The sequence below is a fragment of the Cetorhinus maximus genome, chromosome 13 (genome assembly GCF_964194155.1).
Source record: "Cetorhinus maximus chromosome 13, sCetMax3.hap1.1, whole genome shotgun sequence".
Taxonomy (NCBI): domain Eukaryota; kingdom Metazoa; phylum Chordata; class Chondrichthyes; order Lamniformes; family Cetorhinidae; genus Cetorhinus; species Cetorhinus maximus.
The window spans coordinates 121355255-121369752 of NC_135891.1; the positions used below are offsets into that span (position 1 = coordinate 121355255).

The window sequence follows — 14498 nt, forward strand, 5'->3', positions numbered from 1 at the left end:
AGAGGCCATGCACTCATAAGCCAGAGACAAAGACTCCAGTCATGCCATAGATGGACTTCTCCTTCCTACACGTGAGAGTGAATGGTTTCTGAGAGATGTCCACACATTTCCTGCTGCTGCTCGATAAGGACCTGTTTTGCTGATGGCCGCCCAGGCCCAACACCTGTGTGGAGTTGAGCATTGTTGCACTTTTCCTTGTCCCTCCACTGGGGACTGACCACAGCTGTCACTGCCTCTGTCACCCGCTCCTGCCCATGTTTACCATGTTCACTAACTGGTGCCACCTGTTCTGACCACACAACATGTCCCACAGACAGAGGGTACCTGTACAGGTGAAGTGTGCGCTGGACTGATATGTCAGATTGTGCTCCTCCTCTGAGGCCTCTTCTGGCTCCGATGCCCTCTGTTGTGCCACCTCCAATACTGCCTGTGGGAGAGACAAGAGTACGCTTCACAATGTCCCTTTGCTCCCTCTTCTTCCTACCTGTACATGCTGGAGCACAGAGGTGCCATCTAAAAGGCCATCAAGAAGGGTTTGCGTCTACCACCATTGCTTCTCTCACTCTCGCTGGGCTCCACATCAGCCTCGCCCTCTGCGGCAATGAGCTTCTTTGTGAGGCTGACTGGTCTCCTCCTCCTGTCACCTGGGAATACTAGCTCTCTCCTTTCCCACACAACCCATGGGAACAGCTCCAGGGAAGCATCACTGAAATGTAGAGCGACCCTTCCTCGAACTGAAGCCATTCCTCCTTCCGCAGCCCATCTTCAGCCTCCTCTGTGCACCCAGTGAAGGCTGCAGACTGCTCTTTAAAGATGGTGGCCTCAATCTCACACCTGGCACTAACTCTGCCCACCTCTCGTTATTGGTCAACTCCCCCAGCAGGCCTGCTGTTAATTGGTCACATTGCATAAGGTGCCCTCAGAGGTCTCGCCTTCCACACATGTGGGCAAGTGACCCAGAAATGACCCTGGCATCAGGATCTCAGTCCAAACACCAAATCTGGCCCAAAAGTTTTAGTAATGGAAGGACTGGGCTATCCGGACACAATAGGGCAAGTCAATGACGATCCAGTCTTCAGTTCTTTGCTTTGATGCCAACTAAGAAAGTTTCAAATTGTCCTTAGACTGGGATCCTGAGCTTTGACTTCAGGGAGACAGAAATCTCAACTTCCAATAGCTTTTCAATTAACCTGAGCTCCTGGGCAAGAAGAAATTCTCCTGTTGATATTCCAGGTATTGACATCCCTCTATTTACACAGGGAACATTCCGATGTGGCCCCTGCAAACCCGGATACATCAGAGATCAGAACCTGAGGTGTCGGCTGGAGAGGAGCTGTCCAAATGGAGCCTCAAACCCCTGCCATGAGAGAGCAGAGTGTCGCGTGGGCCGGAATAACGAGATCGCTTGTGTTGTAAGAAAAGATATCAAACAATTCTGAATCAAGCAGGGGAGAGAGAGAGGAGCAGGGGAGAGCCAGAGAGGGGTGGGGGAGAGAAAGAGAGATGGGGCAGGGGAGAGAGAGAGGAGCAGGGGAGAGCCTGAGAGGGGTGGGGGAGAGAGAGGGGGGGGGGGGGGGGGGAGAGAGAGAGGGGCAGGGGAGAGAGAGAGGGGGTGGAGGAGAGAGAGAGGGGGGAAGGGGAGAGAGAGAGGGGTGGAGGAGAGAGAGAGAGGGGAGGGGGGTGAGTGAGAGGGGAGGGGGGAGAGAGAGAGAGAGAGGGGAGGGGGAGAGAGAGGGGCGGGGGAGAGAGAGAGAGGGGAGGGGGGTGAGTGAGAGGGGAGGGGGGAGAGAGAGAGAGAGAGGGGAGGGGGAGAAAGAGAGACGGGGAGAGAGAGATGGGGAGAGAGAGAGGGTCAGAAGAGAGAGATGGGGACAGGGGAGGGACAGAGGTGGGAGGGCGAGGGAGAGTGAAAGAGTGAGGCAGGGGAGAGAGAGAGGGCCGGGGGAGAGAGAAGGTGCAAGGGGAGACAGAGGGGCCGGGAGACAGAGAGAAGCAGTGGAGAGAGAGAGACAGAGAGGGGCAGTGGGTGTCAGAGGATAGAGAGCTAAAGAGAGAGAGGGGCAGGGAGGATAGAGAGAGAGAGGGTGGCATGAGAGAGATAGAGGGGGACAGGGTAGAGAGTGGGACAGGAAGAAGGAGGAATGGGAAAAAGAGAGGGACGGGAAAGAGAAAGAGAGTTGGTGGGGAGAGGGGGAGTGATGGAAAGAGGCAGGGGAGAGATAGTGGTATGGAGAAATAGAGAGGGGCAGGGGAGAGAGACAGATGGAGATGGAAAGAGAGAGGGGACCGGGGAAAGAGGGAATTAGGGGAGAGAGAGAGAGGGGGTGGGAGAAAGAGAGAGAGAGAGAGAGATCGAGTGAGAGAGAGGGACAGGGACAGAGAGTGGGGGAAGAGAAGAGTGAGGGGTGCAGAGAGGGAGGAACGAAGAAAAGAGAGGAGTAGGAGAGAGTGAGAGGGCTGGTGGGGAGAGAGGGAATGACAAAGAGAGGTTCAGGGAGAGATACTGATTGGGGAGAGGGAGAGAGAAAGGAAATGGGGGAGACCGAATTAGAGTGAGATAGAGCGTGAGTGAGAGGAACGGAATGGTGAAAGTAGAACAGGGAGAGAGAGGGGACAGGGAAAGAGCAGGAGTGGGGCTGGGGGGAGAGAGAGATGCAGAGAGAGGGAGAGAGGGGATTGGGAGCGAGAAAGAGGGAGTGGGATAAAAGAGACATGACAAGGAGTGAGAGGGACAGAGAGAGAGATTGAGAGAGGGATGGGGAGAGAGGGACAGAGAATGAGACCAGGAGTGAGTGTAACAAGGGAGTGTAAGTGGGGCAAGGGACAGAGGGAGGGAGACAGGAGCAGAAGGAGTGAGAGACAGTCGGGGGAGAGAGAGAGGGACTGAGGAGAGATAGAGGGGCTGGGACGAGTGGGACAGGGACTGGGAGAAGGACAAGGGGAAAGAATAGGACAGGGGGAGAGGGAAATGGACACTCCAGGACTGTGTTAGATGTAATGAGACCTGAAACAATAGAAGCAGGAAGAGGCAATGCAGCTCTTCAAGCTTTGTTATTCAATATGATTAGAGCTGATCCTCTAACTCAGTTATATCTTCTCAGCCAACTCCCATATCCCTTGATTTACTTTGTATCTAAAAACCTATCTCAGCCTTGAAAATACCCATGACCATCCACAACTCTCTGGGGTAGAGAATTCTAAATCCTCTGAGCAGTCGTAATAATCAATCCTAAGACTGTAGCCCTTAGTTCTAAATGCCCCATCCAGGGGAATCAGCCTCCCAGCATCTACCCTGACAGTGTTTAATGAGACTACCTCTCATTCTTTGAAGCTGTATGGAATATAGGCTGGCTTCTCAAATTCAAGGCAATCAGGCAGAGTCAACATGGTTTTGTGAAAGGGAAATCACATTTAGCTAATTTATTGGAATTCTTTCAAGGAGTCACATGTGCTGTGGATAAAGGGGAACCGGTCGATGTACTGTTCTTACATTTTCAGGAGGCATTTGATAAAGTGCCACATCAAAGGTTATTGTGGAAAATTAAAGCTCATGGTGTAGGGGGTAACAGATTGGCATGGATAGAAGACTGGCTGGCTAACAGGAAGCAGAGAGTAGCTATAAAACAATTTTTTTCTGGTTGTAACGAGTGGTGTTCCACAGGCATCAGTGCTGGGCCCGCAACTTTTGACATTTGATATAAATGACTTGGTTGAAGGGATCGAAAGAATATGTTGCTAAATTTGCTGATGACACAAAGATAGGTAGGAAAGTAATTTGTGAAGAGGACATAAGGGGGCTACAAAAAGCTATATATAAAGTGAGTGGGCAAAGATCTGGCAAATGGAGCATAATGTGGGAAAATGCGAAATTGTCCATTTGGCAGGAAGAATAATAAAGAAGCTTATTATCTAAATGGTAAGAGATTGCAAAGCTCTGAGATTCAGAGGGGTCTGGGTGTCCTCGTGCATGAATCATAAAAGGCTAGTATACAGGTACAGCAAGTAATTAGGAAAGCTAATAGAATGTTATCATTTATTGTGAGAGGAATTGAATACAAAAGTAGAGAGATTGTGCTTCAGTTGTACAGGACACTAGTGAGACCACATCTGGAATACTGTGTACAGTACTGGTCACCTTACTTAAAAGAAAAATGAAAATGCGTTGGAAGCAGTTTAGAGAAGGTTTACCAGACTAATACCAGAAGTAGGCAGGTTGTCTTATGAGGAAAGTTTAGGCTTGTATCTGCCGGTGTTTAGAAGAGTAAGAGGCAACTTGATTGAAACATATCTCAGAGTGTGACAGGAAGGGACAGAATGTCCAAACATTAAAAAAAAGTAGCAAATAGGTTCAAAGGGGGGAAAAATGATAAAAAGACAAAATTAATGGTTCTTTATTTAAATGCACATAGTACTCGGAACAAAATAAATGAATTAACAGCACAAATAGAGATTAATGTGTATGATCTTATAGCCATTACGGAGACATAGTTACAAGGAGATCAAAGCTGAGAACTAAATATTCAGGGGTATGTGACTTTTCGAAAGGACAGGCAGGAAGGAAAGGGTGGTGGGGTAGCTTTGTTAGTACGAGATGGAATAAGTACAATGGCAAGAAATGATATTGGATTGGAAGGTTTGGAATCCATATGGGTGGAGGTAAGAAATAACAAGGGGGAGACGACACTGGTGGGAGTAGTCTATAGGTCCCCTAACAGTAGCTATACTGTAGGACAGAGAATAAACCAGGAGATAAGGAGGGCATGTAAAAAAGGCTGTACATTAATCATAGGTGACTTTAATCTTCATGTGGATTGGGAAAATCAAATTGGCAGAGGTAGCCACAAGCAAGAATTCATAGAGTGTATTTGGGATAGTTTCCTAGAACAATATGTGGATCTAACCAGGGATCAGGCTATTTGGATCTGGTAACGTGTAATGAAGTAGGTTTAATAAATGATCTCAGAGTAAATGATCTCCTGGAAAACAGTGACCATAATATGATAGAATTTAGCATTCAGTTTGAGAGTGAGAAACTTGTATCGGCAACAACTGTGCAAAACTTAAATAAGGGTAATTACAAAGCAATGAGGGCAGAGTTGGCTGGAGTGGACTGGGAAAGGAGTTTAACAGAAAAGACGGTTGATGAACAAAAGCAGATGTTTAAGAAAATAGTTCATGACTCACAACAAAGATATATCCTAGTGAGAAAGAAGGCTTCTAGGGAGGGGATAAACCAACCATGGTTAACCAAGGAAATTAAGGAATATATCAATTGAAAGAAAAAACATACAATGTGGCAAAGATTGGTGGTAAGCCAGAGGATTGGGAAAGTTTTAAAAACCAACAGAAGCTGACCAAAAAAATAATAAAGAAGGAGAAAATAAACTTTGAGGGTAAACTAGCAAGTAATATAAAAACAGACAGTAAGAACTTCTTTAAATATATAAAAAGGAAGAGAGAGGCCAAAGTGAACATAGGGCCCTTAGAGAATGAGGCTGGGGAAATAATAATGGGGAACTAGGAAATGGCAGAGGAGTTGAATAAATACTTTGTTTCAGTCTTCACGGTAGAAGACACTAATAGCATTCCAAAAATACTAAATAATCAAGGGGCAAAAATGGGGAAGGAAATAAATACAAAAATTATCACTAGAGAAAAAGTACTCGGGAAACTAATGGGGCTAAAGGCCAACAAGTCACCTGGGTCTGATGGGCTCCATCCTAGGATATTAAAGGAAGTAGCTACACAAATAGTGGATGCACTGGTAGTAATCTTCCAAGAACCCTAAGATTCTGGAAAAGTCCCAGAGTATTAGAAAACTGCTAATGTAACATCCTTATTCAAAAAGGGAGGGAGACAAAAAACAGGTAACTATAGGCCAGTTAGCTTAACATCTGTCATTGGGAAAATGTCGGAGTCTATTATAAAGGATGTAATAGCAGAGCATTTAGAAATACATAATCTAATCAAGCAGAGTCAGCATGGCTTCATGAAGGGGAAATCATTCCTGACAAATTTATTAGAATTCTTTGAGGAGGTAACAAGCAGGTTAGACAAAGGGGAGCCAGTAGATGTACTATATTTGGATTTACAAAAGGCGTTCGATAAGGTACCGCACATAAGGCTACTTAATAAGATAAGAGTCCAAGGTGTTGGGCTGGAATAATAGCATGGAAAGAGGATTGGCTAACTAATAGAAGACAGAGAGTTGGGATAAGGGGAGCAACCTGTAACGAGTGGAGTGCCACAGGAATCAGTGCTGGGGCCACAATATATACTCATGACATAAGGGAAGTGAATGTACTATCGCCAAGTTTGCGGATGACACAAAAATAGGTGGGAAGGCAAGTGGTGAGGATGACACAAGGAGTCTATAGAGGGAGACAGACAGGTTAAGTGAGTGGGTAAAAACATGGCAAGTGGAATATAATGTGGGAAAATGTGAGATTATGCACTTTGGCAGGAAGAATAGAGGAGCTGAATATTATTTAAATGGAGAGAGTCTGCAGAAAGCTGCAGCACAGCGGGATTTGGGGGTCCTCATTCATGAATCACAAAAAGCTAGCATACAAGTTCAGCAGGTAATAGGGAAGGCAAATGGAATGTTGGCCTTTATTTCAAAAGGAATGAAATATAAAAATAGGGAAGTCTTGCTAAAACTATACAAGGCACTATTTAGAGCACGCCTAGAATACTGTGAACAATTTTGGTCCCCTTATCTAAGGAAAAATATACTGGCATTGGAGGCAGTCCAGAGAAGGTTCACTAGGTTGATCCTGGGTATGGAGGGATTTTCTTATGAGGAGAGGTTGAGTAGGTTGGGCTTGTACTCATTGGAGTTTAGAAGAATGAGAGGAAACCTTATTGAAACATATAAGATTCTTAGGGGACTTGACAGGGTAGATGCTGAGAGGTTGTTTCCCTTTGTGGGAGAGTCTAGAACCAGAGAGCATAATCTTAGAGTAAGGGATCGCCCAATTAAGACAGAGATGAGGAGGAATTTCTTCTCTCAGAGGGTAGTGAATCTGTGGAATTCTTTACCGCAGAGGGCTGTAGAGGTTGGGTCGTTAAGTACATTCAGGGAGTAGAGAAACAGATTTTAATCAGTGAGGGAATCGAGGGTTATGGGGAAAAAGTAGGAAAGTGGAGTTGAGGATTATCAGATCAGCCATGGTCTCACTGGATGGCGGAGCAGGCTCGATGGGCCGAATATCCTCCTTCTGCTCCTGCGTCTTATGGTCTTATAAGATCCTGAGAGGTCTTGACAGGGTGGGTGTGGAGAGGATGTTTCCTCTTGTGGGAGAATCTGGAACCAGGGGTCACTGTTTAAAAATAAGGGGTCGCTCATTTAAAACAGATGAGGTGAAATTTTTTCTCTGAGGGTTGTGAGTCTTTGGAACTCTCTTCCTGAAAAGGCAGTAGAAGCAGGGTCTTTGAATATTTTTAAGGCAGAGGTGGATAGATTGTTGGTAAGCAAGAGGGTGATGGGTTATTGGGGGTAGGCAGGATGCAGATTTGCAGTTCCTGTCAGATCAGACATGATCTTATTAAATGGCAGAGTAGGCTCGAGGGGCCAAATGGCCTCCTCCTAATTCTTATGTTTGTATGTACACTCGAACACAAACTCTTACAATTCTCTATACACACTAGTATATTATACAGGAATATGAACAGACACACAAACACTAATTATTGATGAATAAAGAACATACTGGAAATAAAAGAGGGAACACATGCTCATTCAGTAAGATAATGCTAACGAGGGAGAGAGGAAAGGTGTTATATGACTTGCTTAACCAAGTGTAAATGGTAAGAGAGACAGTGATAAAATCCAGATATGCCACAGATGTTTAAAGATCTTTGGTGGTTTAAGGGCATCTGTCCAACAATCTATTGCGCCAACAATATTAGCAAAGGTCCCAGCAACACATCAGTTAGTGTTCTGTGTATGGTTCATGTCTAATCATGTTATTGATTAAGATGGTCTTTACTTCTCTAATTGCCACAGTGCACAATCGGATGGGCTGGAAATGGCCACAGGTGTGCAAAGGACACAGATATCGATGGGTTTCCAGATGTGACACTCGAATGTCCTGAAAGAAACTGCCGCAAGGTACAGATGGAATGTAATGAAAGGGAGGGAAAGTTGGAGAGAGTGAGGAAGAAGAGACAGGAAACTAATAAAAAGATAAGTGAGTGTTTATTAATGTGCTGTTCTCCTGATCCAGGATAACTGTCTGACAGTGCCAAACTCTGGGCAGGAAGATGCTGATGGAGATGGGGCTGGAGATGCCTGTGATGATGATGCAGATGGAGATGGAGTTCCAAATCTTGAGGTTGGTGTTTGAATAAATAGAATCTCAGCTTATTTCAATGGGTAGCATCTTAGCCTTAGAGAACGATGCACGTTCAAGCCCTACTCCAGAGAGTTGAGTTCATAATCCAGGCAGGCACTGGCACAGTACTGAGGAACGTCAGGGGAGGGGGGTCAACATTCAGGTGAGATGTTGAACTGCAGACCCATCTGCCCTCTCAGCTGGACATTCAAGATCTCACAGCCACTATTTCAAAGAAGAGCAGGAGAATTCCCTCCTGGCCAATATTTATCCTTCAATCAGTATCATTAAACCTGATTATCTGCTCATTATCTCATCATTGTTTGTGGGATCTTGCTGTGTGCAAAGTGGCTGTCATATTTCCTACCTTACAACAGTGACTACACTTTAAAAACACTCCATTTGTGAAACACTTTTGGGGCTTGAATTGTGCTCTGGAAGTGCAATTTATTTTTGTTTTTGATCTATGAATCATAGTAATTTATGGGACAGAAGGAAGCCCTTGGCCTATTGTGTCTGTGCGGTTTTCTTTTTTAAAAAAGGACAAAACATTTTGGTCAAAAAATAAAACAAACAGTTGACAGAAGGTCAACAGTCTCTGGAGTTTTTCAATATGAGCAACTTTAAAAATTTTTTTTTGCATGTGGCCAGCATTTATTGCCCACCCCTAATTGCCCTTGAGAAGGTGGTGGTGAGCTGCCTTCTTGAACCGCTGCAGTCCATATGGTGTAGTGTCAGCCACAGTGCTGTTAGGGAGAGAGTTCCAGAATTTTGACCCAGCGACAGTTAAGGAATGGCAATATATTTCCAAGTCAGGATGGTGAGTGACTTGGAGGGGAATCTCCAGGTAGGGGTGTTCCCATGTGTCTGCTGCCCTTGTCCTTCTAGATGATAGTAGTCACAGGTTTGGAAGGTGCTGTCAAGTAAATTTGGTGACATTATCCCATCTGATCTCATTTTTACAGGATAACTGCGTTCTGATACAAAATGTTGACCAGAGAAACACAGATCAGGATAATTTCGGAGATTTATGTGATAACTGCAGACTCACTGTTAATAACAATCAGCAGGACATTGACGGCGATGGAAAAGGAGATGCATGTGATCAGGACATGGATGGAGATGGTAATTGGCGTGAAATGGAAGGTCTCCTGGGGATTAAGAATCTTTCATGGTTCATTATCAGTGTTATGAGCAACAAGGATTATTAACTTGGGACAGGAAGGGAATGGGTTAGATGGAAAGGACCTCAATCACTGAGCTCCAAAGCAAGAGAAATGATACACAAAGCTATGGGCAACCATTAGTCTCAGTGCCTTCAGTTTTGGAGCAGTGCACTGTGGCAGACGGGAGTGAATCAGCCAAATTGAGAACATAATTGATTAAAGAACTTGGCAAGAGAGGCTGGAGTTCACAAAAGAGCATGTAAAGACAAGAGACCATTAAAGAGCAGGGAGAGAGAGGCAAGAGTTCATGAAAAAGCACAGAGAGAGAGAGGAAAGAGTTCATTAAAGAGCTTGGAGAGAGGAGCTCAGCCTGTGGACCAACTGCATTCGTTGAATAATCAGAGTGTGATGTTACAGGGAAACAGGTAAGTGATTGGTTGGTGAGTATTTTGCTCCTTTATCTTTCAAAGTGTGTAATTTATCAGTAATTGTAAGGTATTATTGGTAGTATTAAGGTTTACTGGCTCTAGTAAAGCTTATTGGGATTAGTAGGGTTTATTAATTATGAATTAATTAAGTAAAAGTAATAAATCAATTAACACATAATAAAGATGGCAGGGCAGGGGCTGTGTTGCCACTGCAGAATGTGGGTGTTCCTGAACAAAAGTGTGATTCAGGGCAAACGTGTCTGCAGCTTGAGGAGCTTCGGTTCAGTCATTGACCTGGAGGCTGAGCTGTGGACACTGCAATGTATCAGGGAGGGGAAAAGTTACCTGGATACTTTATTCCAGGAGGTGTCCCTCAGGCTAGGCAGAAGTTTAGATTTGGTCAATGGTCAGGGGCTGAAGGGTGTGACTGCGAGTCAAGCAGGTAAGTGGGACCAGCATGAGGTGATGGAGGAGCCTCAGCCCTGACTTTGTCCAGCAGGTACGAGATGTTTGCCACCTGTGTGGATGAGGAGAAGGACTGCAAGGTGGATGAGCGGACTGGCCATGGCATCATGGTGATGGATGCCAATCAAGGGGGGTAGAGAAGAGGAATGTGGTAGTGGCAGGAGACAGTATAGTCAGGGGGATAGATACTGCTCTTTGCAGCTGCGACCAGGAGCTCCGAAGGTTGTGTTGCCTGCTCAGTGCCAGGGTTAAGGACATTTCCTCACGGCTGGAGAGGAACTTGGAAGGGGAGGATCCAGTTGTCGTGGTCCACCTGGGAACCAATGACAGATAGAATCAGGAATGATGTTCTGCTAAGAGAATTTGAGGAGTTAGGGACCAAATTAAAATGCAGAACATCAAAGGTAATCATCTCTGGATTGCTACCTGAGCAACATGCCAAATGGCAGAGGGTCACTCAGATTAGAGAATTTAACATGTGGTTTGGAGTGGAAGAAGGGGTTTCGATTCATGGGACACTGGCATCAGTACTCAAGGAAGAGTGAGCTATTCCATTGGGATTGACTCCACTTGAACCGGGCTGGGAGCAGTGTCCTAGCCAAATGCATAAATAGGGCTGTGGACAGGGGTTTAAACTCCCTCCGGAGGTCCCCAGCATCACAGATGCCAGTCTTCAGCCAATTTGATTCTCTCCACATGATATCAAGAAACAGCTGAAGGCACTGGATACTGCAAAGTCTATGGGCCCTGACAACATTCCAGCAATAGTACTGAAGACTTGTGCTCCAGAAGTTGCCGCGCCCCTAGCCAAGCTGTCCCAGTACAACTCTGGCATCTACCCGGCTATGTGAAAAATTGCCCAGGTATGTCCTTTACGCAAAAAGCAGGACAAATCCAACCCGGCCAATTACCGTCCCATCAGTCTACTCTCGATCATCAGTAAAGTGATGAAAGGGGTCATCAACAGTGCTATCAAGCGGCACTTGCTTAGCAATAACCTGCTCACTGACGCCCGGTTTGGGTTCCGCCAGGGCCATTCAGCTCCTGCCCTCATTACAGCCTTGGTTCAAAGTTGGGAATAAGAGCTGAACTCCCGAGGTGAGGTAAGAGTGACTGCCCTTGATATCAAGGACACATTTGAACAAGTGTGGTATATTACTTGATTGAAGTATATAAGATCCTGAACGGCCTTGACAAGGTGGACGTGGAAAGGATGTTTCCTCTTGCGGGTGAGTCCAGAACTAGGGGTCATTGTTTTAAAATTAGGAGCAAGATATTGCGCTCATCGGGTGGGCGCACACCTGACCCGAATGAACGTAACATGACATCAAAAATTAATATCAAAAGAGATAAAGTATTGGATAACTTAAGGGACTAAATTCCAACAAATCCCCAGGGCCTGATGGCCTACACCCTAGGGTTCTAAAAAAGAGATTTGCAGAGATGGCGGATGCACTAGCAATGATTTTCCAAAATTCCTGAGGTTCAGGAATGGTCCCTCTAGATTGGAAGTTGGCAAATATTACATCACTTTTCAAGAAAGGAGGGAGAGAGAAAACAGTGAACTACAGGCCATTTAGCCTAGCTTCAGTTGATGGAACAATGCTGGAATCGATGATTAAGGAAGTCTTAACAATGCACTTAGCAAAGTGTAATATGATTAAGATAACTCAACATGGTTTTACTAAAGGGAAGTTCTGTTTGACAAATTCATAAATTTTTTGATGATGTAATTAGTAGGGTAGATAAAGGGGAACCAGTGGATGTAGTATACCTGGATTTCCAAAAGGCATTTGACAAAGTGCAGCACAAAAAGTTAATAGATAAGATAAGGGCTCATGGCATTGGGGGTAATATTTTATTATGGATAGGGGATTAGTTAACAGATTGAAAACAGAGAGTGGCATAAACAGGGCTTTTTCAAGTTGGGAGGTAGTGATTAGTGGAGTATCACAGGGATCAGTGCTGGGGCCTTAGCTATGTACAATCTATATTAATGACTTAGATGAAGAGATAGAGGGTAATCTATCAAAGTTTGCTGATGATACCAAGCTAGATGAAGGTAAACTGTGGGGAAGACACAGAGAGGCTGCAAAGAGATATAGACAGGGTAAGTGAGTGGGCAACAAGATGGCAGAAGGAGTATAATGTGGGGAAGTGTGAAGTTATTCACTTTGGCCGTAAGAATAGAAAAGCAGAATATTTTTTAAAAGGTGAGAAACTTGTAAGCGATTTTGTGTGTGCTCTTACAAGGAACACAGAAAGTTGGCATGCAGGTGCAGCAATCAATTAGGAAGGCAAATGGCATGTTGGTCTTTATTGCAAGGGCATTGGAGTACAGGAATAAAGAAATCTTGCTCCAGTTGTACAGGGTTTTGGTGACCACATCTGGAATACAATGTGTAGTTTTGGTCTCCACATTTAAGAAGGGATATACTTGCATTGGAGGCGGTACAGAGAAAGCTCACTGGATTGGTCCCTCAGAAGAGGGGATTGTCCTATGATGAGAGGCTGAGTAAATTGGGATTATATTCTCCTTAATTCTGTCTATCTCAGTCTTGAATATACTCAATGACTGAGCATCCACAGCCCTCTGGGGTAGATAATTCCAAAGATTCACAACCCACTGAGAGAAGAAATTTCTCCACATCTCAGTTCTAAATGATCGGCCCCTTATCAGGAAAATGTGCCTCTGTGTTCTAGATTTCCCAGCCAGTGGAACCAACCTCGCAGTGTCTACCTGTCAAGCCCCTTCATAATCTTGAGTGTTTCAATGAGATCACCTCTCATTCTTCTAAACTCCAGAGAATTTAGATGCAATTTATTCAGCCTCTCATTGTGGGACAACGCCCTCACCCCAGGGATCAATCCAGTGAATTTAGTGAGGCATGATGGGAAGGGTTTGTGGAGATTGTAAAGACTCTATTTTTATTTTTCTTGGACTGTGGCTTTAAAATTGAAACTGTGGCTTTAAAAAACTACCAGTTGAAAGAGATGTTCACTGGAACAGGTTGAGGAATATCTACAATGTTGCTATCCTGGAACAGAATGTGCCATAAGAGAACAGAATGGTGCTGGAAAGGAGTTCTGGACTAGGGGGAATTGCCTAACAACAACATTTTAATTGGCTCCTGACCAGGTGACCAGGGTTTTGTTTGGTAACAGTGCAGGCAGAACAGCTCCTAGCCAGAAAAGAGGGAAGACCTGAAACCTCGCTCTCCTGTGTTTGTAAGATTCCAGCAATTCTGCCATAATAGCCAGCTGGCTATCCCTCACATCTCTGTAACCTGCTTTCTCTGAAAACCCCTGTCAAGAAGAGGAAAAATCACAGGTAGAGACATTGAAAAGCAAGCTTTGCCCAGTGAACCACAGACTCAAAGTACTGGGAGGCCATCTTGTGTCATCAACAACAAACTGCGAGGGATTTGGATGACATCAGTCAAAATCAACTGATCTAATCCTGTACTTTAGATGCTATTGAACTGTTTTATCTCGCCCTTAAAATCCATGTTATGTGTGTGTGTGTGTTTGTGTATAGGGGTTTAAGAAGGGGGTAGAGTTTAAGTTATAGTGTTAGAAATTAGCAGTTCATATTTCTTTCTTTTGCCACTGGTTAAAGACAATTTGTTCAATAAACAATTATTTACTTATTAAGTTTACAAATCTGGTGCTTGTATTCTGTTAACCTAAATTGAACAGTTAGGTAGAATTGGGGCAACTTGGTGGTTTGGTCAAACTTTTCACATTTGTCACAGCTCGGGGAGCAGTGGGGTTTGATATTACAGCGCACTATCCCCAGTGAGTCATGACAAGATGGACTGGGTTCTGCGAACATGTGGAGATTGGAGAGATGGACTGGGTTCTGTGAACATGTTGTCACAAAAACTGATATGGGTATTAAAGGTACTAGTTTGATTACACGTTAAGGGTTACCTGCTACCTGACATGTATGACATATTTTACAAAATTGCACAACATCCCTTATAAAGTCCTGGCCAGGTAAAATACCTATTTATATATGCTTGGGTTTTCCGTATTCCTACATGTCCTGCCATAGGGATTTCATGTGCTACTCATAATATCTCCTTACGATATTCGGGCGG

At 44.6% G+C, this 14498-nt stretch overlaps 1 protein-coding gene across 2 annotated transcripts in view; it reads left to right on the forward strand.

Annotated features, from left to right (window-relative positions):
• Positions 1-14498, forward strand: part of comp (cartilage oligomeric matrix protein) — a 62288-nt gene that overhangs the window by 21544 nt on the left and 26246 nt on the right. For both annotated transcript variants that reach the window (XM_078556187.1, XM_078556188.1), the window contains exons 7-10: positions 1260-1412; positions 8009-8113; positions 8229-8336; positions 9302-9461. In XM_078556187.1, coding sequence (XP_078412313.1) covers positions 1260-1412; positions 8009-8113; positions 8229-8336; positions 9302-9461 — 526 coding nt within the window. The remainder of the gene's footprint in view (positions 1-1259; positions 1413-8008; positions 8114-8228; positions 8337-9301; positions 9462-14498) is intronic.